This window comes from Eleutherodactylus coqui, chromosome 2 (genome assembly GCF_035609145.1).
Source record: "Eleutherodactylus coqui strain aEleCoq1 chromosome 2, aEleCoq1.hap1, whole genome shotgun sequence".
NCBI lineage: Eukaryota > Metazoa > Chordata > Amphibia > Anura > Eleutherodactylidae > Eleutherodactylus > Eleutherodactylus coqui.
The window spans coordinates 159864279-159889709 of NC_089838.1; the positions used below are offsets into that span (position 1 = coordinate 159864279).

A 25431-nucleotide genomic window follows, 5' to 3' on the forward strand; every position below is an offset into this window, starting at 1 on the left:
CTCCTAGGGGGTAGAGAGTGGAACTCAATTCGGTACCCAGCTTCGATTATTCGGAGTACCCAGGGGTTAGATGTTATCCCCTGCCACTGGCTTAGATAGCCCGCTAATCTACCCCCTGTTTGTTCAGGAGAGGGTTGAACTTCCTTGCCCCGACCTCCCTTGGGGTACGACCATCTTCCAGTCTTCCCTTTTCCTTTAACTTCGGGAGGTGGCTGGCGTGTCCTCCTCGGAAAGGATGGTTTCCTGAAAGGTTGTCTGTCGGGCAGGGTCTTGCTCTTGTCGCCGACTTTCTCTAGGATTTTGTCCAGGACGGGCCCAAACATGTATTCCCCTTGGAAGGGGATGGCGCAGAGCTTGTTTTTAGACGTTATATCTGCGGCCCATGTCTTCAGCCATAATGCCCTTCTTGCAGAGTTGCTGAGGACTCCGGTTTTTGCACCGTATCTCACCGTCTCCGCTGATGCGTCAGCCAGGAAGGCGGTAGCCATTTTTAGGAGGGGAAGACAACTGGCTAACTCCTCTCTGGGGGCCCGATCCTTGATAGAGGCTTCCAGCCTGTTTAGCCATAGCACCATGGATCTGGCCACAGAAGTTGAGGCTATGTTGGCCTCAATGGTAAGGGATGTTGCCTCCCAGGCTTTCTTCATTAATCCGTCGATCTTTTTATCCATCGGATCGGACAGCTGGGAAGTGTCCTCAAAGGGCAAGAGGGTTTTCTTGGCCACTTTTGCAATTTGGATGTCCACCTTAGGGGTCTCCCTGTACAGGCGGACGTCCTCAGTAGCGAACGCGAGCCGGTTTCGGATTTCTCTTGAAACCGCTATTCTTTTTTCCCGGTTCCTGCCATTCGTCTGTAATTACTTGTTGCAGGGTTTGATTGACCGGGAACATGGTCTTTCTCCTGGACCGGATGCCGCCAAACATCTCATCTTGGACTGTCCTAGGCGGGTTATCCTCTTCAATTTGCATTGTTTCCCTCACCGCCTTGATGAGGTGCACAATGTCGCTAGATGAGAAATAATATTTTCTCTCATCTTCTATAGGAACTGGTGGGTCCTCTAACTCTCCTTCAGACGGGAGCTCCAGTGATTCACCGGAGAGTGAGCTCGCCGATTCGGTCTGCCTTGGCCTTTTAGGGACCCGTGACGGACCTGGCTGGGCCTGGGGAAGGGACGCCATGGAGGCTTGCAGTTCTTCCCTGATCATGCAGCGGATGTCAGATTTAAACGCCGCTTTTTCTTCTGCAAGTATTTTTCCCGTGCATTCCTCGCATAGGGTTTTTTTTTATAGCTCTCCTCGAGCCTTTTGCTGCAAAGGACGCATTTTTTCGATTTTTCTCTCGGGTCCGTTTTCTTTGGACCTTCCTTATCCATCTACCCATGCAAAGTGGGGGAGAGGGGAGAGAAAAAGGGAACATATATGCATCCAAGCTTTTACAAGTGACCATTCTGCGCATTTTTTCCATATAGCCTACTTCCAGTTGGTAGGGTATCAGTCTCTCCCTCACGTGCTGAGCTGTCGCGGGTAGACACACTCACATACACTGTCTGGCAGTCAGCAGGATCCTCCATGGAGCTTAGCCTGCTTATATGGGGAGGATTTTTGAATTTGGCGCCCATGTCCGGGTTCTCGCCGGTAGCCACGCCCCCTACGTTGAGCGCGTGACGTCACCACGCCGGATGACGTCACCGCTATGCGCGCCGAGGACCAGGGAGGCCGCGCTGCCGTTCCCCTGCCAGGAGGAACTATCCCATCGCGGCGGCTCGAACATGCTAACCGCACGAGGGAGACCAGCGCTGCTGAGGCGACTTACAGCTCCGCCGGCGGCGCAGGTCGGGGATGCAGGGACTCGTGAGTGTGCGGCCCCGACCTCTACCCCTCCAGGGGGAAATCGCACAGCGTGCGGTAAGTTTCTCTTCTTCTCCGCAGCTTGCTTGGAGCTGCTCCTCTGTCCCACCGTAAGGACAGGAAGACACTAAAGCATGGTGGAAAGGGGAGGTGCTTTTAAACTCTTCCTGTCCCTACCTGGGTCAGAGGGCAACCTCCATACGTAATGGGGCCATCGGGATGACGCTCTGGAAATTATATTTTAAAAAAATTTAAAAAGTGAAAAAAAATTTGCATGTCCTGTCCATTACCATGGAATGCATCATCACATATTTTATATATATATATATATATATATATATATATATATATATATATATATATTTATTACACACACACAAAAAATCAAAATTGATTTCAGCTCGTGGGCAGGAAAAATCTGCAGACGCCAGCTTCAGATTGCCCGTGTGCAGTCGGCTTAATACATATAAACATGGGTTAGGGGGGAGTCAGGAGTTTGTGGGTGGTATGTTTACTAGGTAAAAACCTCCAGTAACATATATGTCTGCGCTCATGCACCACAGAAACAGTGCACTTCCATGGCGTTTCCTCACCCTCTACTATTTATTAAGATTGTGTCTCGCTTCTTACATGTTTAGACTCAAACAATTCCTTTTCAATCTGATCTTTTTTTTAATCAGAATTTACCGTTTATAAAAGGTGGGTCATAAATGCCTGCTACTCCTACCTTTCCTGCAGCTGACCTGGGTAAAGGCCCATTTACACCAGCTGATGATCGCTCAAAGTTCGCTCAAACAATTGAGTGACAGCTTTGAGCGATCATTTTGCATAAACTATTAAGTAGCTACTTAAGAGCAATTAAGTATGCAAATGAAGCACTCCCTGAACACAGTTAATAGCCGGAGGCTCTTATCTGCGCTCAGCTCCTTTGTTCTCCAGGGGGAAACAATGCTATCAGCACTCCCCGTGGAGAACTGCTAATAAGGCTGAAAGACGATTTTTAGTTTGGACTGAATTTAACAATCAGCTAGCAGGGCACGAAAAGTGCATGATGGGCGCACATTTAGACGCAATGATTATCGCTAAAACGATCGCCTTTTAGCGGCTGTTGTAAATGGGCCTTTAGGTTTGCCCAAGATGGCAGCTTTTTATTTGTAACACTAAAATATAATAAAAGCAGGCTTATTAATTCCCAAACAACATATCAAATCTTGCAAGTATTCAGATAGGTTAAGGCCTCATGTCCACGGGCAAAAGAAGAATTAAAATCCGCAGCGGATTTTAACTCTTCTGCCCGCAGATCCGCATCCCATAGGGATGCATTGACCACCCGTGGGTAGATAAATACCCGCGGATGGTCAATAAAAGTGATTTTAAAAAAATGGAGCATGAAAAAATATGGACCATGCTCCATTTTCGTGCGGGTCTCCCGCGGGCTTCTATTGAAGCCTATGGAAGCCGTCCGGATCCGCGGGAGACCAAAATCGGAATTTACTCACCTGCTCCGGATCTTCCCTTCTTCATCTTCTCTCCGTCGCGGCTGGATCTTTTTTCTTCGGGCCAACGCATGCGCGGGGCACGCAACCGACGTGCCCTGCGTATGCGCCGGGCCGAAGAAAGAAGATCCGGCCGCGACGGAGAGAAGATGAAGCCGCGGCGAAGGGAAGATCCGGAGCGGGCGAGAGGTGAGTTAATTCTTATTTTCAGCGCTCATGTCCGCGGGGCAGGAGGGACCCGCTACGGATTCTCCATGGAGAATCCGTAGGCCTCATGTCCACAGGGAAAATCAGGCCCGCTACGGATTCTCTAGGGAGAAACCGTAGCGGGTCCCTCCTGCCCCACGGACATGAGGCCAAAAAAATAAGAATTAACTCACCTATCGCCCGCTCCGGATCTTCCCTTCGCCGCGGCTTCATCTTCTCTCCGTCACGGCCGGATCTTCTTTCTTTGGCCCGGCGGATGCGCAGGGCACGTCGGTTGCGTGACCTGCGCATGCGCCGGCCTGAAGAAAAAAGATCCGGCCGCGACGGAGAGAAGATGAAGGCGCAAAGAAGGGAAAATCCGGAGCAGGTGAGTAAATTCCGATTTTGGTCTCCCGCGGATCCGGACGGCTTCCATAGACTTCAATAGAAGCCCGCGGGAGCCGTCCCCGTGGGAGACCCGCACGAAAATGGAGCATGGTCCAGATTTTTTCATGCTCCATTTTTAAAAAAAAAATCACTTTTATTGACCATCTGCGGGTATTTATCTACCCGCGGGTGGTCAATGCATCCCTATGGGATGCGGATCCGCGGGCAGGAGAAGAGTTAAAATCCGCTGCGGATTTTAATTCTTCTTTTGCCCGTGGACATGAGGCCGTAGCGGGCCTGATTTTCCCCGTAGACATGAGGCCTTAAGAAGCTGCGATAAATAAAAAGACAGACAACTAGTAATGGGAACGAGGTTATTCAGAATTCCAAAAGCCAGAAAACATTTTAAAATTGCAAACTAAAATTAAAGCATATCTGACTTTTCAGAATAAACTGCCGTGTGCATTAATGATGACCACCATCTAGGATGTGTAACCAGTATTTATCCCCAGTTTTCCACCACTGCAGGCTGCATCTGTGATTCTCTCTGAGCAAATGGGAGCAGACTGCTATGAAATCTCTACACACTACACAGAGAAACACACCATTTTATTGCCGTTTTCTAACGCAGGTTACTGCGTCCAACAGCGTGTTTTAAACGCATGCCATCTAAGCAATGTGTCATCCTGCTTTTTTTGTACGCGTAAATACACTGTATTTACTCTTGCAAAAGGGCCGAAATACACAGGGGATATGGGATTTTTGGTTACAAACACGCCGCCTTTTACGTGACCAAAATCCTTATAGGTCAATGTGAACGAGCCATAATTGTAAAGGCCCATTTAGACAACGATTATCGCTCTAAATTCGCTCAAAAACCATCTTTTGAGTGATAATCGTTGTGTGTAACTGCACTGACATTGTGCAGTTTTCGTTAAGCCGTCCCTCATCGCTCATAGTTGTCTTTCAGCGTGCTGAAAGATTAGCAATCAGTTATCAGGGATTCACAGCGGGATACAGCTGATACTATTGTTTCAGCTGTATCCGGCTTCCTGAACACAGGCTGGGTACGAAGAACACAGCAGTCCAGAACTATCTCCATACCTCGCTGAGCACTCGGCTGTATGACAGCCGGGCGCTCTGAGTAGAGAACAGCTGGATGCAGAAGACAAGCGGCCTCGCTTGTCTTCTCCATCCCCCGCTCGGAGCGCAAGGTGATCGCTCAACATTTTGGCCGTCTTGTTACTAAAGATGAGTATCACTACATAACAAGTAATGTACAGCAAATCAGTGGAAGTTAGACCACTAGTTTAGAAAGATTTTTAAGCCCTAAAAAAAATTATTTTTTTTTTCTTTTAATGTAAAGTAAATTGTCTCTTGCTAGTCAAACTAACGACCGCTTGACCACAAGTATGCATGTTTGTGTGTGGATGCTTCTCATGCTCTGCCCCTGGTGACGTCATCGCAGGTCCTACACCATATATAAAACACAGAGCCTGACCCACAGAAGAACACCCCAGTTAGGGCTCTTGGAAGGGGAGGACAAAAATAACACAATGACAATACAACTAAGCCATTATCTCAGACACAACTCAGCGGTCCTGACAGAAGACACCGCCCTAGCCCCAACACAGGAGATCTGGTGAGCTAAAGGACCTGTGGTGAAGGCACTGCTTTGGGAGGAGCCTTTCCGCAGTTTGGTAGAAAGTACTGGATACTGGATAAGCCGACAGTAGCCACCAGGACCTGTGATGATGTCACCATCATGTGATCACCTGTGTGGGTGGAGTCAGGGATCACATGATCAAGGGCCACTGTATCCAGGAGTCTGCTGAGACGGTGGTGTCTGGAAATCAGCATGGGTGTACCATGTAGCAGAGCTCTGTGTGTGATGTGTGGGGATCATAATGGATGTACAATGTAGCAGAGCTGTGAGGCGCATTGCACCATCACATCAGAAATACTGGTACTATAAGATCCTAAGGCCTAATTCCCACGGGCGGATTACCGCCACGTATCACGACGTGGCGGAAATCCACGGCGTCGCCCCGCGGCTATTAGGTTCTATTGAACCTAGTAGAGCAATGCTGGCGGTGCGGAATTCCACCCCGTGAAATCATATGCCGCGGGCGTATGCGCGGACAGCTTCCATTGCAGTCAATGGAAGCCATCCGTCACACTATCGTCCGCTGTAGCACAAAGGTAGAAGGCGCGTCACGCGCTGTACTGCGCATGCACACCGGCACGGGATGCGGGACATTGGGCAGTGGATCCAGAGGCGAGTATGGGGTCTCTGGGGGGGCGCCGCGATGGACTCTGCTGCAGAATTCTGCCTGCGGTGCCCGTCACGGTCGTGGGCACTAGGCCTTATAATTACTAGTTATCATATAAGCACACGTTAGGTGAGAGGTCAGTGACCAATAGAAGCACAAAGTAAAATTCCACTTCTTTTATCTGACTATGCAGTTCCCATTTCATTGAAGGAAACCGCCGTCACAAAACCAGTGAGCACAGGGGCTGATGAGTTTGGTCTTTCACCCATCTCCTCTCTACATTGTATTGTTGGTACACCTGCTGCCTAATTCACATGGATGCTGGTGGATAAACAGAAGATGCATCAGTGTAATATTATAAACAGAATATCCCCGGAGGGCACAATTCATAATGACAATACTAAGGAGCTGAATGCACATTTATGTAAACACATTACAGTCACTGCAGTACCACAAAGCTGGGAGGTAAACAGACTAACTTTACAGATTATGCTGCGTAATTGAAGTTATATGTAGGGAATTGCAGGAGGTAAATAACTCCACCAAAATTATCTCCCTCATCTGTGAACATCGTAACAGGACAGCTCTTTGTAACCCAAAGAAAACGGTACATACTGCATTAGAATATAATTTGATATGTTAGATCTGGAAAAATAAACACAATTTTGTTTAAACAGAACCCCAAGCCAGAGGCGTTAAACGTGCTACTCTCCCCCGCCGGCTCAGGTTCATAGACGCAATAGAGACCAGCAGATCAAGCAGTCATGGGGAGCCACCCAGATTACTATTTACCTCTTCCTGGCTCGCAAGTAAAGGAGCCAGTCGGTAATTCATGCATCCCATGGTTCAAGCAGAATGAATCACCTAACGAGTTCCCTTTAAGGTTGGGTTCACACAGGGGCGGATTTGTCACAGAATTCTCCTGCAAGACTTCGCTGCGACAAATCCGCCTGCGGACGCTAATCCCGGTATTAGCCAGCCATGTGGACTAGATTTGTCATAAATCTTGTCCACATGGGGCAGACAATCCATGACGGCAAAGCTGGCGCTGCGGCGCGGATTTCTGGGACACAGCATGTCAACACTTTTTTCCCCCCGTTGCGGCAGCGCTCCTCTCTATGGGAGAGCCGTCCGCAATGGTAAAGCATGCGGCAAAGCCACTCCAAAACCCGCAACTAAGTGCCGCGGGCTTTGAAGCTGCGCTTATCCCGCAAAAATCTTGCAGTTTTTCGCTGCAGCAAAACCACGAGATTTCCGCTGTGAAACAGTCCCATGGGAACCCAGCATAACTATTTTGCTCAACCACAAATCTGCAGAAGAAATGCAAAATAGGAATACCCAATATTCCAAAACATTACCGATAGCAATTACAGTTTAAGTCATACAAAAGCACATTAGACATGGTACCTAAATAAGTATGCAGCTGCAATGTGAACACCAGGTAGAATATTATGGTTTCGAGTGCTGATCTTGACGGGTACAATTCACATTGATGCAGAGAAATGACACAAGAATAAATCCTGCTGTACAGTGGCTGACACGTGTTCAGGGACCCATTTATCATATCAGATGCCACGTCTTTTGTCACATAGCATGTTTTCTCATCTAATGAAGGCTGAAACATTCAGGTAATCTCAAAATAGAAAATACATTTGTACTTGTCAAGTTATAAAATAAATATCTTGAAGCATTCCAACACTTTTAGATGAGTTTTTTATAATAAGCTGTTGTGTGCTTATACAACACTTTCTGGCCATTATATGGCTTGTATTCTGCATTTTCCCCTCTGCAGGCTACAACTGTCATTTTTATTTATGTCTGGAAGGAGCCCAGCTGCTATCATATCTTCTATAAATTGCATATAGATTCTGCATTCTAATTCTCTGCAACACAAGAAAAGAAATACCTGCGTTGTGGAGGACATTATACAGCAGTACTGTGCAGTGTGGATGTGATTTCAGTAGCTGTAAACACACTACTAGCAGCAACCATGACTGAGTCTCTGTGCTTTTGCAGCAGCTTCCTCCTCCCCTCTCCATGGTGGCATGAGATTACATCCTCCCCCACCTCCCATTATAGGCCTTTTTGCCTGTTAAAAATAAATACTTGAACAAGCCTTTTAATTATTTTCCACTGTAAATACACCCAATAACAATCCATTGAGGGTATAAAATATATATTTTTCAACCCATGATAATTCATCAAGGCTCCAGGAGGTTATATGTATGTTAGAGGGAGTCCTTCCTGTTTGAAACCTCAGTATATGAAACAAAGTAGAAAGCAACTTGAAAAGAACTCACCAACATCACACCCCCTTTAGGATAGGTCACCAATACTTGATTCTCAGGATCCCCAGAGAACAGCTATTGGTGGCCCGCTATCATTAGGGATAGACCCAGAAGCTGACAGCTCCATCCAGATTGCAGCTGCTTTGGTTGGTAATGCAGGCACGGCTCCCATTGAATTACCAATTACTTCCGAAAGCTAGCCGCCTGTCCCCCGGGGCCGGCGTACCCCGCTCTTTCCCAGCCCTGTCACTGAGCCCTCCCTGGTGTCGGTGCCGGTTGGCGATCACTCATTCGCCCTGCACTGTTGAGTCCTTTCTGTTATACAGGCAGTGGGGAACGCATGTAATGGAGTGTTTCCCGCTCGCTGCTGTTCTCCTGTCCCTGTGCGGCCGGCGTGTCAGTGTGTGTCGCCGCGCTGTCCTCCCTGGTGCCGATGGCGCTCTGAAACACACCTTGTAAGAGGAGGGCTCCTTGTGCTGCGGTGCCGGCAAACGCGCTTCACGTCAGTGTGGCCTTTGTCATGCCGACCCCGCTCTGCACTGAAACACAGAGGGGGCTGGTGGCTTCTGGAGCGCTGACGGGGAAGCCCCTTTCAGGTCAGTCAATGCATGCCTGAAGCGAGGGCTGGTGATGGCAAGCTTTGGATTACCTTTGTGGCCTGCCAGGATCTGCAGCCCAGGCAGCTCATCAGACAATCAGGTACAGGGGCGTCACGGGGCGTCACGGGGCGTCACCCCCCACCCCCCCCCGTCAATCTTCACTTTACCACTTGTTCATGGTGGCGTCAAGATACACGAATACTCATCTGCTCCAACCCCCTGCTCAATGCAGGATCACTAAGTCATCGCAGACAGATGTCTGTCCAGCCGTTTAAACACTTCCATTGAAGGAGAACTCACCACCTCCCGTGGCAACCTGTTCCACTCATTGATCCCCCTCACTGTCAGAAAGTGTTTTCTAATATCTAATCTGTGCCTCCCTTCTTTCAGTTTCATCCCATTGCTTCTACTCTTTCCTTGTACAAATGAGAATAGGGCTGATCCCTCTGCACTGTGATAGCCCTTCAGAAACATAGGACATTTCAAAATACTGCATACATTACTCATTCTGGTAGAAAATTACAATCCAATTCAACTGTGAACCTTAACATGTCACAATCAACATTGATTGTGACATGTAAGTGGTTAACAGCAGGGATTGGTGTTCTCACCGATCCCCATTGCAGCGGGAGGCCGGCTATCAATCAGAGTCTGTGCCATGCAGGACATTGACGTGCATCATACAGCGTTACCGGGTTGAAGGAGTTGTCTCCTGAAAAATACTGATTACAGTTAAATCCATCCTTAAGCAATTTCTTTGTATTAATACTTATTAAAAATGTTTCTATCCCCAGATAGCCCCGGACTAATGTTAGACTAGTATCACCTGCTGTTGCTATGTGTGTGTATGGTCCACCTGAGTAACTGTTCCAAGGTAGTCAACACTTCGTGTCTTGCTTCCCTACAGTCTCTCTCTCATCACTTGTTCAATACTTCTTCTGACACCACAGCGGGGATCTGTCCACATACCCCGTGGGACAGAGAAGAAAGAAAGACTGAGCAGGTGTGACCATTTTAAGAAAGGGAAGGGGGGGCCATGTCCAGGAATTGAAGTAGCAAATAAAATAATTCATTTATTAATGGTTGAAGATAAAACACATTGCTGAACCAGACAGACGAGTTACCTAAGAAATCAGTCTGCTTCACAAACATGTTGCATCTTCCACAGTTAATAAAGAAATTCTCTATATTCTACCTTGATTGCTGGAAGTGCCCAGAGACTGTCCTTATCTTCAGTCTTGTACATCCTCACACCTACTCAATCTTGCTTCTCTCTGCTCCAATTGATACGACTTGGAGATCCTGGATTCAGATGAACATCGGGCTGCACCCTTGGCTATATACTTGAGGCATGTCCTTTTTTTTTTTCCCGCTGCGGCCGCACTCTCCTCTATGGGAGGGCCGGCCGCTTCAAATCCGCTGCGGGTTTTGCAGCAGTGGTTCTCCCGGCGGAAATCTCACGGTTTTTCGCTGCGGCCAAACCGCAAGATTTCCGCCGAGAATCCGCCCTGTGAGAACCCAGCCTAAAGATGGCACTACTCAAACTGTCCGGATTATCTGTAAATAGCAACATTTTTTTCAATAAACAGTTTTATAATTTTTATGTGCTGGATTTATCTATAAACAATATCCTTCATGGGACAACCCTTTTAGGCCTCATGCCAGGGGCCGTGTCGGACTCCACCAGCGGAATCCGACACGGCGCCCAAAGACCCCATACTCACCTCTCCAGATCTGCACCGAGAAACCCGGCTGGCAAGCCAGTGCGCAGTGCAGAGCATGACACACCAGCGGTGACGCGTATTCCTGTTGTGCTCACAGCGGAAGTATCACGGGACAGACGGCATCCATGGACTATAATGCGAGCTGGCCGCACGCATTTTCGCGGAAGATAGAAAATCGCGAAATGTTCTTTCAAGCTGCGGAAATCCGCAGTAGAATTCCGCAGCATTAGCATTGGAAGGCAGCAAGCTATTAGGTTCAATAGAACCTAATAGCTGCGAAATAACGCCGCGGATTTCCGCCGCAGGAAATGGGGCAGAAATCCGTCCAAGGGCATTAGCCCTTAAGAGGCCGTTCACACATGTGTTTATAAAAACGCTGCGTTGACATGAGTTTTTGACAGTGTTTGACTGCGTTTTCAGCACAGCTATAAAACAATCAAGCAAGTTGATAACCCCAGAACAGGAAAAAAACAAAAGGCAGCTGAAAACGCAGTCAAAAACACGGTAACCACATTCTATGGCGTTTTCAGAAACCCTGAAAACGCACCCCATTCATTTCAGTTGGCAAAGCATTGTGTTTAAAGCGCAGAAACACATGAAAATAGGACAGCGCTTGAAAAACGCAGCGTTAAAAACCCTGAGTTTTAACATTTGTCTGAGAAGCCCCATTGAAATCAATGGTAGTGATTGACAGTGTTTAGTGTTGTGCTGAAAACGCAGCATTAAGGCTGGGTTCACACGGGGCAGAATTTCCGTGTGGAAAGTTTGCACGACAATTCTGTCCGCAGCTCCTAATCCCGGGATTAGCCGCAAAGTGGACGAGATTTTGCAAAAATCTCTTCTACACACTGCGGCCAAGCCACACGAAAACTGACGTGTGGAGCGGAATTCAATTCCGCGCCATGTTAATTCTTTTCCGCAACGGCCTCTCTCCTCACTATGCAAAGAGAAAGCTGCCGCGGAATGCCAACGGCTAAACCGCGCCAAATCCCACGGGTTTTGAAGCTGTGCTTTTCCAGCGTGGCCATTCTGCGAGAATTCAGCTGAAATTCCGTCCCGTGTGAACCCAGCGTAAACGCAGGGGGGGGGGGGGACACGCATGTGTGAGAGTGGCTTCAGTAATACATAGGATGTTACCTGCTCCCCTACGGTGCAGGAGATTGCTAGAGGCTACGTGCACAATCATCACCACATATCACATCAAGCCTGCAAAAGATTGAGCCCCAGCACTAGTCAATGTCATCCCAGTTCTAGAGATTAGTATCCAATCATTTCAAAAAGTGACCTGATGGGTTTTGACAACTGAGGAAATCGAAGAAAAAAAAAAACGCCATCAGTCCAGCCTACAAGGTCATGCTACACCCTCCCGACAGTTCTCGATTGGAGCCCAGAAGAGGACATCGTCCCAAAGCACCATCTCACATTATACAGGACCACTATAAGAAGCAGAGAGCTAGAATGCCATCTTAGGCTGAATTAGCACATTCAGTTTTGATATTCTTTTCATGGTGGTGGGAGGGGGGGGGGGGGTTTGAGCCAAAGCCAGGTATTACTACAAAAGTGATTTATCAGCTTTCCTCTGGACTTTTTCATCTCCGCCTTGTTCTAAACTGCATTAAACATGTGACTGAATGTGTGAATTCACCATTTATAGATGTCCACCTGGGAGCATATTCACATGCAGCCGAATTGTTTCTGAAATATCTTTCTCAATCCAACAACCGTGATCAGATGAATGGAAATGGTTCTCAGCAGCAAGAATAGTGGTAAATGTCCCCTTATTGAGTCAGAGAGCAACTTGATAGCATGGTATCCAAGATCCCAACAAGCCAATCCAACTAGAGAGAAGTGCTTCAGAAAGCAAGGAGTGACATTTCTGCAAACTGCCTAAATCAGCAGCAAGAATGCAAAAGATTTCTGAAACAAACTGATACAAAAGGATCCTTCTTTGATGAAGGCAGCGTTTTCCCTCATTGTTCTATCAGGCAGTGTTATTCCAGCCCTTTTAATTGTCTTATTGGGTTTTCTTTCCATTATACAACTTTTGTTTCTCGAGTAAATGTATTATGGAAATCTGAACAGTAATGAAGGATCTGCTGCTCTATTATATCAGCCATATTTATTAAAGGAATAGTCTGGGCTTTTTTCAACTGACGACCAACCCTACGGATAGGTCAATCGGTGGTTGACAGACAGGGGCCGCCGCTCCCGATTCCCCATCAATCAGCTGACTTGCTATCAATGGAGCAGGGCTGGACTTTGTAACCAGCTGATAGGGGAAGGAGGTGGGAACACTGGCTTTGCTCCCATTGAAATCAATGGGTGTGTGCGCCTCTATTGCACTTCCTGCCCCTCATTACAGACCGGAGCAAGAAGTGCAATAGAAGCGCAGCGCTCCCACTTCCAGCACTGATGACAATGTGCGAGCCACTTCATTAACAGGGTGCTGGATCAACTGATAGACAGGGATCCCAACTGGTGGACCACACAAAATAGCTCAGACTAGCCTTTTAAGTGAGAAAATAAGACCCTAGCATACTTACGACCTGCTTTTCTACAATTGTAGTCTTGGCTCATGGGATGACAATACCAAGCACAAGCTGTCATTCAGACAGATCAATAATAGACATCAGATCTATCACTTTGATTGTTGACTCTCTAGAGATCTCTAACGAATGTAACAGGAACCAGCAATTCGTACACTTTGTAACAACTTATTAACATGACTTACAAGGTTGCTATAGTCCCCAAAATTTCATTTTGTTCGTTTCTCATCCAGTTTAATCATAGAACAGAAATTAAAAGAATAATTCTCTTTCAACACAGCTTCAGTGAAACGTTCCTTCAAGGTACAATATGTGAAGAGAAAAGGAGCCATAAATCAGAATAGCCTTAAAGGCTACATACAGCGGTATAATTAAAAATTCATGCTAGAACGTCACATCTGGCAGATGAGCTGAAGGTCACAAGTAATGTCTCTTAGTCGCTGTTCCCACCTATGAGATTTCAATTACATTTAATATGTGCTCCATATGCCCATTAATCATTACTAATGAAAATCCATGGAAGACAACACAATACCATACTAGAGATAGCCACTTGATACCAAGATGTGCCACCGTGCGGCTGGTCAATTGTACGAATGATCCTCCCACCAACGTGTCAGACGGAGCATCTTTATACCTGGATGGACAGTCCGAGTATTAAAAAAAAATATGTATATATATCCTATTGTTTGATTTTCTGATGAAGATCGTCCATTTAAAAGAATTTAAAAAACAAACAAAAAAAAAAAAAACAAAACACAATTGTAATTAGCTTTTAGGCCGCCTTCGCATGAGTGAGAATGCGGGAAACATCGTGGCATGTTCTATCCTCGTGCGTACTCTCACATCGCAGTGGCCATCGTCCTCAATGGGACTAGCGGCAGCATTGCGCCACGTGCTAGGGGCATGCGATGTGATATCTCCCATTGAAAGCAATGGGAATAATCTGCGATTAACCACTGTGGCTGACAGCTGCGCCAGAGGATCGGTTCTTCCCCGAAGTGATGAGAGGCTGTTTGCCTCACACGCATAAGGAAATAGCACTTTTGCAATGGATTGTGATTCATGGCCCGATATCGTGTTCGCCGTGTCAAGTTAGCTTTAAAGTATGGAAACATGAAAAAAGAAAATTTGATAGCCAGGAGGCGCAGAGTCTGTACATTTAGGAATTTGTTTTAATGCACATGAAAAACAGATGCAAAGTGGATAGAAATTCTGCATGAATACAATAAAAAAGTTGTTTGCAGAATGGGAGCATTTTTACGGATTGCAGTCGCCCCTGTGAATACCCGCTGCTCAGATAATGCGCTGATTTTTCTCTAACATTCATGGGCATAAACTTTAGTCGGAGTGTGAAACTTCCCCATGGCTTTTAGTTGTTACTAGACAGTAGTAACATGTCATCAGGGATCACCTAAGAAGATACACGTGCAATACACGACGGGCACTCACATTGTGGGTATCCCTGCTGATAGGCGGCACTGCAGGGACTTAACAGCATTCCCAAGAACAGCAGGGGTACAACTGTTCACCAGCATTATGCCCTCCACCCCACAGCATGGAGGGGGGGGGGGGGGTGATAAAAATATGGTGACACTAGTGTGAACACAAAGGACACTTTACACATGATGGGACACGTATGAGAGGGAGGTAAAGGCAGTCAGCTTCATGAATTATTGGCATCTTTTACTCTTTGCTGCACCTTGTGCCAGTTTGTCACTTGGTAAGGGTCAATAAAAGCGGTGGCCAACATATTGCCTAAAGTTAGGACTACACAGTGACTTCAGACAGGTCACCTGTGGCACAGCCGAAGAGCAGCGCCCCCTGCTGGCACCGCTAGTAACAGAAATGCGCATGGTTGTGCAGCGATCCACAACACTACAGTCACGTAGAATCCAAGCCTGATGGATTTCTTGCCGCAGTGCCTTACATTCTACGGCTGTGTTCACACTGGAAGGATATACCATCTGCAGCGTTTTGAAATCCCAGCTAAATTAGTGAGTTTTAGTGATTTTTCATCTACACGGAGTAGAAAATATCCGCTGTGGATTTTAATGTGCAGAGAAAGCATCTTTGGGTAATGTTTCCGCAGCCGGGTGTAACATAGAGGTCATCTCAAAGCCAAATCCACAAGTGTTTCTGCAAAAGTTGCTAGCGTTCGGGTTATGTGGCCCCCGTATAAATTCGCACTGCTCCTCCCACGGCGCAGTTGAGTAAACGAACGGAAATCAAAATCACATTAATATCTGCACTGAAATAACGCCCCATAGCCCAGGAACACGCCGCAAGAAACCGCAACTTTATCTCTTGCAGATTCCGGAACGGTGTAACAACCGCCCTGCGGACATTCCGGGGCGCATCCGTCCCGTGCAAACACAGCCTAGAGGACAGGAATAGATGGAGCCACAGCTAACAGCCACCTGTGTGGCACAGCTACTAGAAGATGCCTTAGCCCCACTGCCAGAAGTGGGCACCGCTGCCCCATTGCCACTACAAGTGATGCCATTCATACTACAACATATGGCACTGACCCTCCTCAGCCCGGGGGTCACCGAACCACTTCCACCATGGAGCTCCCCCGTGACAGCTCTACTAGAGGAGCTACAGGTAGCCGGAGTACCCGGCGCCCCCCGCAGGTGGCCGCACCAGCCGCCCGCCGCTACCCACCTTCTGCTGCCGCCGGGTCATGTCAGTGGGCTGCTTGGCGTTGAACGGGTAGGCGATGCACCGCATGACGAAGACGTAGAGCTGCAGCCGGCTGCGGCGCTCCCGCTCCTCCCGCTGCGCCCGCTCCTGCTCCTCTCTGCCCTCGCTGCTCACGGACGGGCTGGGGCTGACGGGTCTGGCCAAGGTGGAGCGGACGGAGGCGCTCCGGGGCGCGGGGTGCACGGTCCGGTGCGGCGCGGTGACGACCAGCACATCTCTCCGCTCCTCTTCCAGTAACTCGTCCGACTCTTCCTCGCTGGACGACGGGTCCAACATGGTCGCCGGCGCCGCTGCTGCAGCCGCCGCGGTACTTTCGCTTTCCGCTGCCTACTACCCTCACACCTTTCCGGACACGTTGAGTTGAGACAGTTTCCCAGGGAAGAGGCGGCTCCGGCGCGGGTCCCGCCTGTGTGAGGGCAGCGCCACTGCTCCACAAGTTTGCTGCGGGAGCCGCTGTGCACTTGTTGCGCGGCTGCAGGAAGCGCCTCCCGGCGGCTGGAGGTGGGAGTACAGGGCGCACGCCGGGAGCTACAGTCAAGGGGGGTATAGCGGCGGTTACTGGTGGAGCCTGGATGTGCGGGCTTCTGAGCGCTGGTCCTACGGGCGCACACTGGGCAGTGTTCACACCCTGCGGGGGACGGGGAGCCCAGATATGGAGCCTAGAGTCCCCACGGCAAATAATGGGAATCCGCATCCCGGTCCTGGAAACCAGTATAGACAAGCGGATAAGGAGAGGGGGATGCAGAGCCGGTATAAGGACTGAAGTCCCTGAAGCAGACCGTAAGGCTGGGTTCACATGGGCGGCTTTGCTGCGGTTTGCCATTGCATATGTGCAGCTGCGGAAAACCGCAGCATTTACCTTACAAGGCAAAGTCAGTGTGTTTGGCAAAAAGCTGTTCTCACAGGACGGAATTTCTGCACACTGTCGCAGTGCGGAAATGCTGCTGCTGCGCGGTTTTTAAAAACTCAGCATGTCAATTCTTTGAACCTTTCCGCAGCGCTTTTTTGTCCATAGACCTCCATGAACGCAGCAAAATCCGCACTGAAACACGCTGCAAAAAGTAAAAAGTGCTGGGGGAAAAACGCTTGGGGATTTTCCTAGCCGAAAAAGCAGGTTTTGAAGCTGCCCTTTCCGGCGGAAATCTCACTGTTTTTCACTGCAGCAAAGCCGCGATATTTCGGGCAGGATTCCGCCCTGTGTGAACCCAGCCTAAGGGGGCTTTCACAACTGCGCTAGGGATTTTGCTTTCCTGCTCCAGGAAAGGGGAATCTCCGCAGTCAAATGGTCCGTGTGTGAACGGAACCGAACCGCGCTGGGAGGACCCCATTGACTTATACGTGGTCTGCCCACTTTACACTCAGCTGCCCAGTTTTGGGGTGGAAGACAGAGCATTGCATGCAGCACTTTTTCTTCTGGTATTTTTAGCCACATCTGTGACGTATCCTCCGACCGAAGGTTTTGACGCAGATCTGAAACTGGTCAAAGGGCTCATGTCCACGGACGAGTTTGAATTCTGGGATCCGAGTGGTGTACCTGCGCGAATGATCCAGAGTTCAAGCCGCCCATAGGCAATTCATGGGCGCCCGCAGCTTACTTAAAGCATGCAGGTTTTTTTCCAGACCATCCATTTTTTTGCTGCGGGGACGGCTTCTATTGAAGTCAATGGAAGCCATTCGCTATGCGGCACACCCGGAACTGTCACTCCAGGTGTGCTGCGGGTCCCGCAGGAAAGCAGGAGATTTTTAAAAAAAATCTCCACGGCGCATGTGTGGGGCCCACCCCGTCCACATGCACGGAGGAGACCCCGGACGACCCACAGACCTCTGGAATGTCCTCATGCTGCGGGCATGGTGGGAACCACGCGGATCTCGGAATTCAAACCCGCCTGTGGACATGAGCCCTTAATCTGTGGGGACATGTAACAAACGAAAAGCAGTGGAAAACAGATTTATTACAGTGACTTTGATGAACAGTAAATCTGGCGAAACATCAGACTGCCCAGACCAACTGTATACCACCTATTAGTCAGCTCAGCGTGCGTCAGATCTTGTGCCGAAAATTTGCCAAATTTGCTACTGTTTTTGGCGCATGATGTTGCATTTAGGCCACACCAGCTTTCCACAAAACCCCTTTTTTGGACATTGCAAAAAAAGCTTTCAAAAGTGCCTAAAATACATAATAAATGTAGTATGAAGCATTTTCTATAGTAAACCTGTCCATGTATCTTCAGAAAGAAGTGGGTACGTTTTAACTTCGTATGATAAGAAAAATGAAATAATATTACCAAACCCATTCCAACAAGAAGGTCACACCTCATGATTCATGGAGTCATTTCTAAGGCCGGGCTCACAAGAACCACCCGGATAACCCATGCAGGCTCCCACAGTGGGAGCAGGCTGGAATTCTTTGGATGTTATACGTGGTTTCTTTGCAACATTTTGATCCCACTTTTCTCAATTCCTTAACTGTTCTTTGAGTAGCAAACTTCTTGAGAACATTTCAAACTGTTGAAACCGGGATGCCAAGGTCTTTGGATATAGTCTTATACCTTTTAGATTGCTTGTGCCTGGTGATAATGGTATTTCTGGTCTTTTCAGACAGTTGTCTTGTATTTGCCATTGTGAACAAGGAACAGGGACTAAAACTGGCCTTTTAGAGGAGTTGGTTGAGTGTGATACAACTGTTGAAAAATAGATCCAAGTCTATTAAAATAATAACACCAGCGGTATTCACCCTTTGTCTGCCTCAGCGCTGCAGCCCTGCGGTCCTACCGGTCTTTGTTTTGGAATGGAAATGACCTGATTGGCTGCAGCCGTCAGGTGCCGGTCTCCTGGCATACTGGCTTCTAGCATCTGAGCAGTAATGCCAGGAGAATGGCATCCGACTGCAGTGACCTCTGATTGGCTGCAGCCGACAGGTACCGGTCTCCTGGCATAATGGCTTCTAGCATCTGAGCAGTAATGCCAGGAGAATGGCATTCGACCACAGTGACCTCTAATTGGCTGCAGCCGTCAGGTGCCGCTCTCCTGGCATAATGGCTTTTAGCATCTGAGCAGTAATGCCAGGAAAATGGTATCTGACCGCAGTGACCTCTGATTGGCTGCAGCCATCAGGTGCCGCTCTCCTGGCATAATGGCTTCAAGCATCTGAACAGTAATGCCAGGAGAATGGCATCCGACTGCAGTGACCTCTGATTGGCTGCAGCCGACAGGTACCGGTCTCCTGGCATAATGGCTTCTAGCATCTGAGCAGTAATGCCAGGAGAATGGCATTCGACCAGTGACCTCTAATTGGCTGCAGCCGTCAGGTGCCGCTCTCCTGGCATAATGGCTTTTAGCATCTGAGCAGTAATGCCAGGAAAATGGTATCTGACCGCAGTGACCTCTGATTGGCTGCAGCCATCAGGTGCCGCTCTCCTGGCATAATGGCTTCTAGCGTCTGAGCTGTAATGCCAGGAGAATGGCATCTGACTGCAGTGACCTCTGATTGGCTGCAGCCGTCAGGTGCCGTTCTCCTGGCATAATGGCTTCTAGCATCTGAACAGTAATGCCAGGAGAATGGCATGTGACCACTGTGACCTCTAATTACGCAGCATGGACGATGAGCTGATTGCTCAGTGTAAATAGCAGCTGTTCAGTACTGAGCAGCCGCTATGTTAAGTCAATGGAGAGGGGCGGGGGAGCGAGAGGAGAGAAATCTGTGAGTGAGCCAGCGCTACTAGCTCCGTGCAACAACACAGGAGTGAGTGTATGCGGGGAGGAGTGTGAGGCATCGTTCGCCCGACATTCATTCCGTCTAAATGGGCCTTTACACAGACCAGATTCTAGGAAGGGCAACAGGAACACGTGTCACAGAGCCACCACCAACGTAGGCTGCCTTCACACCTGTGTTAGGGCTCAGTTTAGGGTTCTCATCTCTGCTTTATTTTTGGAGGAGACAGACTGAAATAAAACAGAAAAAAATGAATCTATTTATTCACTGTTGATTTCATTGGGGTTTTAAAAAATGGTAATTATACGGGAAGGCTTCAGTTTGCTTTCATTCCATTAGGTTTCTGTTTTTAGATAGGAGAATAGCGCAGTCTGTTATCTTTCTGTCCAAATAAATGTAAAGCTGATGGAATGGAAGCTATCCCGTTTGTTTTCCTTTTTTTAAAATCCCTTAGAATCCATGAAGAAAAAAAAAGCATCTGCTTTTTTCCATTTAATTTCAGTTTTTCTCCTCCAAAGACTGGGTAGAGAGACAGAAACCCTGAACTGAGCCCTAACACGGGTGTGAAAGCAGCCTTAGAGATGTAGAAGACCTCCAAAGCTCTCCTTTAGAGATGAGCGAGCGTACTCGGATAAGCACTACTCGCTCGAGTAATTTGCTTTATCCGAGTATCGCTGTGCTCGTCCCTGAAGATTTGGGTGCCGGCACGGAGCGGGGAGCTGCAAGGGAGAGCGGGGAGGAACGCAGGTAAGATCTTTCTCTCCTTCTCTCCCGCCCGCTCTCCCCTGCTCCCCGCTGCGACTCACCTGTCAGCCGCAGCGGCACCCGAATCTTTAGACCCGAGCACAGCGATACTCGGATAAAGCAAATTACTCGAGCGAGTAGTGCTTATCCGAGTACGCTCGCTCATCTCTACTCTCCTTCCCTGCTTAGGCCAGTTCTTACAAGCTGTCTTATGCAGTGTTTTCTTCTTAAGCCCCTAACATTGAGATATTAAACCAACTTCTCACCTCTGGGACCCCTAATGTTATAGAAAACGGAGTCCCTTGATGGCTGTCCAGCAAGAAAAGGTAGGGCGGGGGCCACACATCTGTGGAGCTCTTTTTTGAAGACTAAGCGAGTTGCTCACCATGGATATGTGTACCTGCCTCTCCTATAAGTGACTGTTATTGGGGTTAGGGTCTTCTACTAACCTTTATCTAACCTTGGCCTGACATAGAGTTTATAGGCCTCATGCACACGGCCGTGACGGGCTCCACAAGCGGAATACCACAGCGGAGTCCGTCACGGCGCCCCACCAAAGACCCCATACTTACCTCCGGATCCACTGCACAAAGTCCCGCATGACGCGCTGGCGCACGTGCGCAGTACAGCGCATGACACGCCAGCAGTGTCATATGACGCGGTGGGTGGGGCGCATATTCACGCTATACTTCCGCTGTGCTACAGCGGATGTATAGCGTAACGGGCGGCTTCCATTGACTACATGCTGCAGGTAATTTCATGCTGTGGAATTCCGCAGCATGTACATTGAGCTAATAGCTGCAGTGAAATGGCGCAGATTTCCGCCACATTTATGCAGCGGAAATCCGGCCATGTGCATTAGGCCATGGGCTATAGGATAATTTTATTACAGAGAAGACACAATTAAGGTTTTAGTATAAATTGCTGTTTTTGTTTTACAAATAAAGTGGATTTAGTTACCTGGTAACATGGACTATGTTTGCAGCTTTAGATATTAATGCCAATTATTACCTGACCTCAATTCTGTTTCACCTGTTTACTGTAGAGTTGGATACATTTGGTTAGGATATTGCAGCTACATAATATTAGCAGGTCTCCATCATCCTCTAGGATCTGCTTTTAGCACTTCGGCGTGGACTAAATGGCAATTTTCTTTGCAAAGCTGTCACGTAACTGAAATTTCTAAAGAAAATTATTAAAGTAGTTGTCCCGCGACACCAAGTGGGGTTAAGCACTTCTGTATGGCCATATTAATGCACTTTGTAATATACATCGTGCATTAAATATTGGCCATACAGAAGTTATTTACTTACTTACAGGGGGTCCTGTGCTGGCGTCCCCGTTTCCATGGCGCCGACCAAACTTCTCCTCTGGTCGCAGGAACAGTCGCGCTTGGGCACTGAAGATTCCTCTTCTGGATGGTCCAGGTTCACGAGCTGCATCCTGGTTCCTCCCTCTTCTCCGCGTCATCGCGTAGCTCCACCCCGTCACATGGTGCCGATCAGCCAATGAGGTGGCTGTAATCGGCAGTGGAGCTCAGACTGGAGAAGAACATCCACGGTGCACCATGGGAGAAGACCCGCAGTGCACCCTGGGAGAAGACCAGCGGTGCACCTTGGGAAATGACGGCAGCCATCTTGGAAGAAGAATTTTATAACTTCATAAAACTGCTTCATGGTGAGTAGAAACGCTCTATACAAACGATTTACATGGGGAGTTTGTGATGTTTGCTGAACATAGGGGACTGAGCTGTGAAAAAATTTTCATTTTGGCCACGGGACAACCCCTTTAAAAGGGTTTGCCCATGAAAAATATTTAGTACCTATCCACCGGGGCCTGACCAATGAATCTCCCATAATCACTAGAACAGGGGTAGTCATAGTCACAGATGCACATTACTACTCCATTCAGTGTATATGGGTCTGACTGAGTTAGCCAAGCACTGTACTCTGGCACTTCCATAGACATTGAATGAAGCAGTAGGATGCATGCATGACCACCACACACTGGGACCCCCTTTCTAGTGATTGGCGGCATTCCAGCAGTCAGACTGCTGGCGATCATGCATTTATCACCTATCCCGAGGATAGGTGATAAATACTTTTATTTGCATATTGTATGGCAATTCTCTTGAAGGCCAAAATTGGGGTTGTTCTTAAACACCAAAATTACGTACCAGATACTATATAAAGTCTAAATATGAACATTTCGTACAATTTTGATGTGACTGTAAAGTGTTTAACATATTTATGTATGACAGTATTTTGTGCCATATTGTAATTTTGAGTCAGGGGTATTACTAGCGATAGAGATCTGAGGCATATGCCCTGGACCTCTAGCCCAGTGCCCTGAATCTCTGGGCAAATGCCGCTTTCAACTGTACCAGTGTCCGCAGGACACCGATACAATTGATAGCTATGGTAAAGTATACCATTCTCCAGCGCTGAAACTCCACAGAATCTAAGAAAAATAAATATGTTACTCCTCTATCGCTGATCAGCACAGTACCTTCCCGCCTTCATGCACTGCTACTGGATGGGCGCAGGAGGTATGCTGTAGTGACGTCATCGCACCTCCTGTGGTGAGTCAGCAACTGTCCATGAAGAAAAGAAAAGGCTGCTCTAAGGGGGTATAGGTGAGTGTCATAAATTTTATTTTTTTCTCTGGGGCACTCAGTGGGGGCATTACTATAGAAGGCACATAATTACTATACAGGGCAGCATTACTACATAAGGGCTGTTATTACTGTATGAGGCAGCATTACTACATAAGGGGCATTACTACAATATAAGGTAGTATTGTTATGATATAAGGGAGCAATATTACTTTATAAAGGGGGCATTATTTCTATTTGAGGAGACTTAAGTGGACAATATTACTATATATGGCAACATTATTACTGTATAAGGGGCATTTATGGGGGCACTATCATTATATAATGGGACACTCAAGGGACATTATTATATAAGAGGGGCTCAAATGGGTCATTATTGCAACCATAATTCCAAAAAGTTCGGACGCTGTGTAAAATGTAGATCTTTTTTGGAACATCAGTCATGTGAAATTAACCCTGCTAATTATTAATGTCTGGAGGGCAAAAAGAGGGCTCTATTGCTAGGAAGTGCACAGGGGGCATTATTGCTTTTATGGGAACACTACTGTGGCTTGTATTACTATTAGAGATGAGCGCGTATACTCGCTAAGGGCAATTGCTCGAGCGAGCATTGCCTTTAGTGAGTACCTGCCCGTTTGGAAGCAAAGATTCGTCTGCCGTCGGCGAGCGGCGGGGGAGAGCGGGGAGGAACGAAGGGGAGATCTCTCTCTCCCTCTCTCCCCCCGCTCCCCATTGCTGACTGCTGCAACTCACCTGTCACCCGCGCCGGCAGCCGAACCTTCTCTGCCGAGCGGGGAGGTACTCGCTAAGGACAATGCTCGATCGAGTAATTGTCCTTAGCGAGTATGCTCGCTCATCTCTAATTACTATATACTAGCACAAAAGGAGCATTACTACTATGTGGGAGTACTAAAAGGACACTAGTATTGAGTATTTAACATCACATTGCGCAGGGTAGTAAGAAGAGCAATATTACAGTTTGGGGTACAAAAGGTGATACTTTTTCTCTGTGATGCACTAATAGTGCCCTATATTGTGTCACAGACATTATCTGGCACTATTGTTTTCAGGGGTTTTGTCTCTTGCACTCTTTTTGGTGGTAAGTATAGATTGGACCCTTATTTCAGAACTACAGTATTTGGGGGCACCATATAACACAGCAGGTACAGCAATGGGGCAGATAGGGCAGTAACAGGCACAGAATTGGGGTAACAGCAGGATAAACAGCTTGTGTTTGCTGGTAAAGGTGTTTGAGGTTCTGGAAAAGTGAGGAGCCAAAGATATCTGTGTTGCAAACCTTTCAGAAACAAGTTATGCTTGGAGGAAGTCATTATGGTGCTCTGCTCTCAATAGACAAGACAGAGAAATGAATGGCTCTCATCAGAACATTTCTTTCGATTCCACCAAAATAAGACTTTGACTTTGCAACTCCAACTCCACAGCCCTGATGCTTACTGTGTGGGGGTATTATTAGTCTTTTTTACAGTTGTTTTTATTCAGTAGCAGTATGGTAATATTAGTCAGTTACTATGGAGTAGTAGTGGTAATAGCGTAACGGTAATATTTGTATAGTGGTAACACTGGTGTTAGTATGGTTCATCTTGTTCAGTAATAGTAAATAGATCATATTTAATTACTGTATGTTGTTTCTGGTATACCAGCAACAATGTTATAATATAACTATATATGTACATTTTATTTTATTTTTTGGGGGGGTTGTAGGGGGGGCAACATATGCCTTGGCGCTAATGTCCCTGATTTTTTAAAGACTTTAGGAACACCCCTGTTTACAGTTAATAATACTAATCCACATTTGCTCCGTCACACGTTAGCTGTTAAATTTTGCCCTGATTAGTCTTTTTTGCCTTTTTAGCATAACAAGGCAAATCTTTATCAACATTGCAAAGTAGAAAAGCCAGTCTCATTCCATTCTTGTCATTGTTCCTGATGATTGAATTCATAACTGTAAATGTATAGTGATGCATAGAATTCTGTTCATTAGTTTAACAGATAAACTATTACTGTTCAGAAGATGTTATCAGAATTATTATTCTATCCTTATTTTACATCACTGAATTGGTGAACTTTGCTGAACTGGGCAACATTTTATCTGGTGAGTTCTAGAAATAGCTTGTGTTACAGATAAGACACAGTGAAAACTTAATTGCATTTTTAGATAATTGATTTCATGGAGATATGAGAAGAAATGACAAGGATTTTACAGGGCCATGTTGTTTCACTTAACTGTGTTTTATGAATTTAAAGGGTGTAGTAAGTACATCTGCTTGTTATAGAAAGGCCCATAATA

At 47.3% G+C, this 25431-nt stretch overlaps 1 protein-coding gene across 6 annotated transcripts in view; it reads right to left on the reverse strand.

Annotated features, from left to right (window-relative positions):
• The window catches only part of CADPS2 (calcium dependent secretion activator 2), a 458085-nt gene extending 441666 nt beyond the window's left edge, over positions 1-16419 (reverse strand). For all 6 annotated transcript variants that reach the window (XM_066591847.1, XM_066591846.1, XM_066591844.1 and 3 more), the window contains exon 1: positions 16015-16419. In XM_066591847.1, coding sequence (XP_066447944.1) covers positions 16015-16329 — 315 coding nt within the window. In that variant the 5' untranslated portion in view covers positions 16330-16419. The remainder of the gene's footprint in view (positions 1-16014) is intronic.
• Between the last annotated feature and the right edge of the window lie 9012 nt (positions 16420-25431).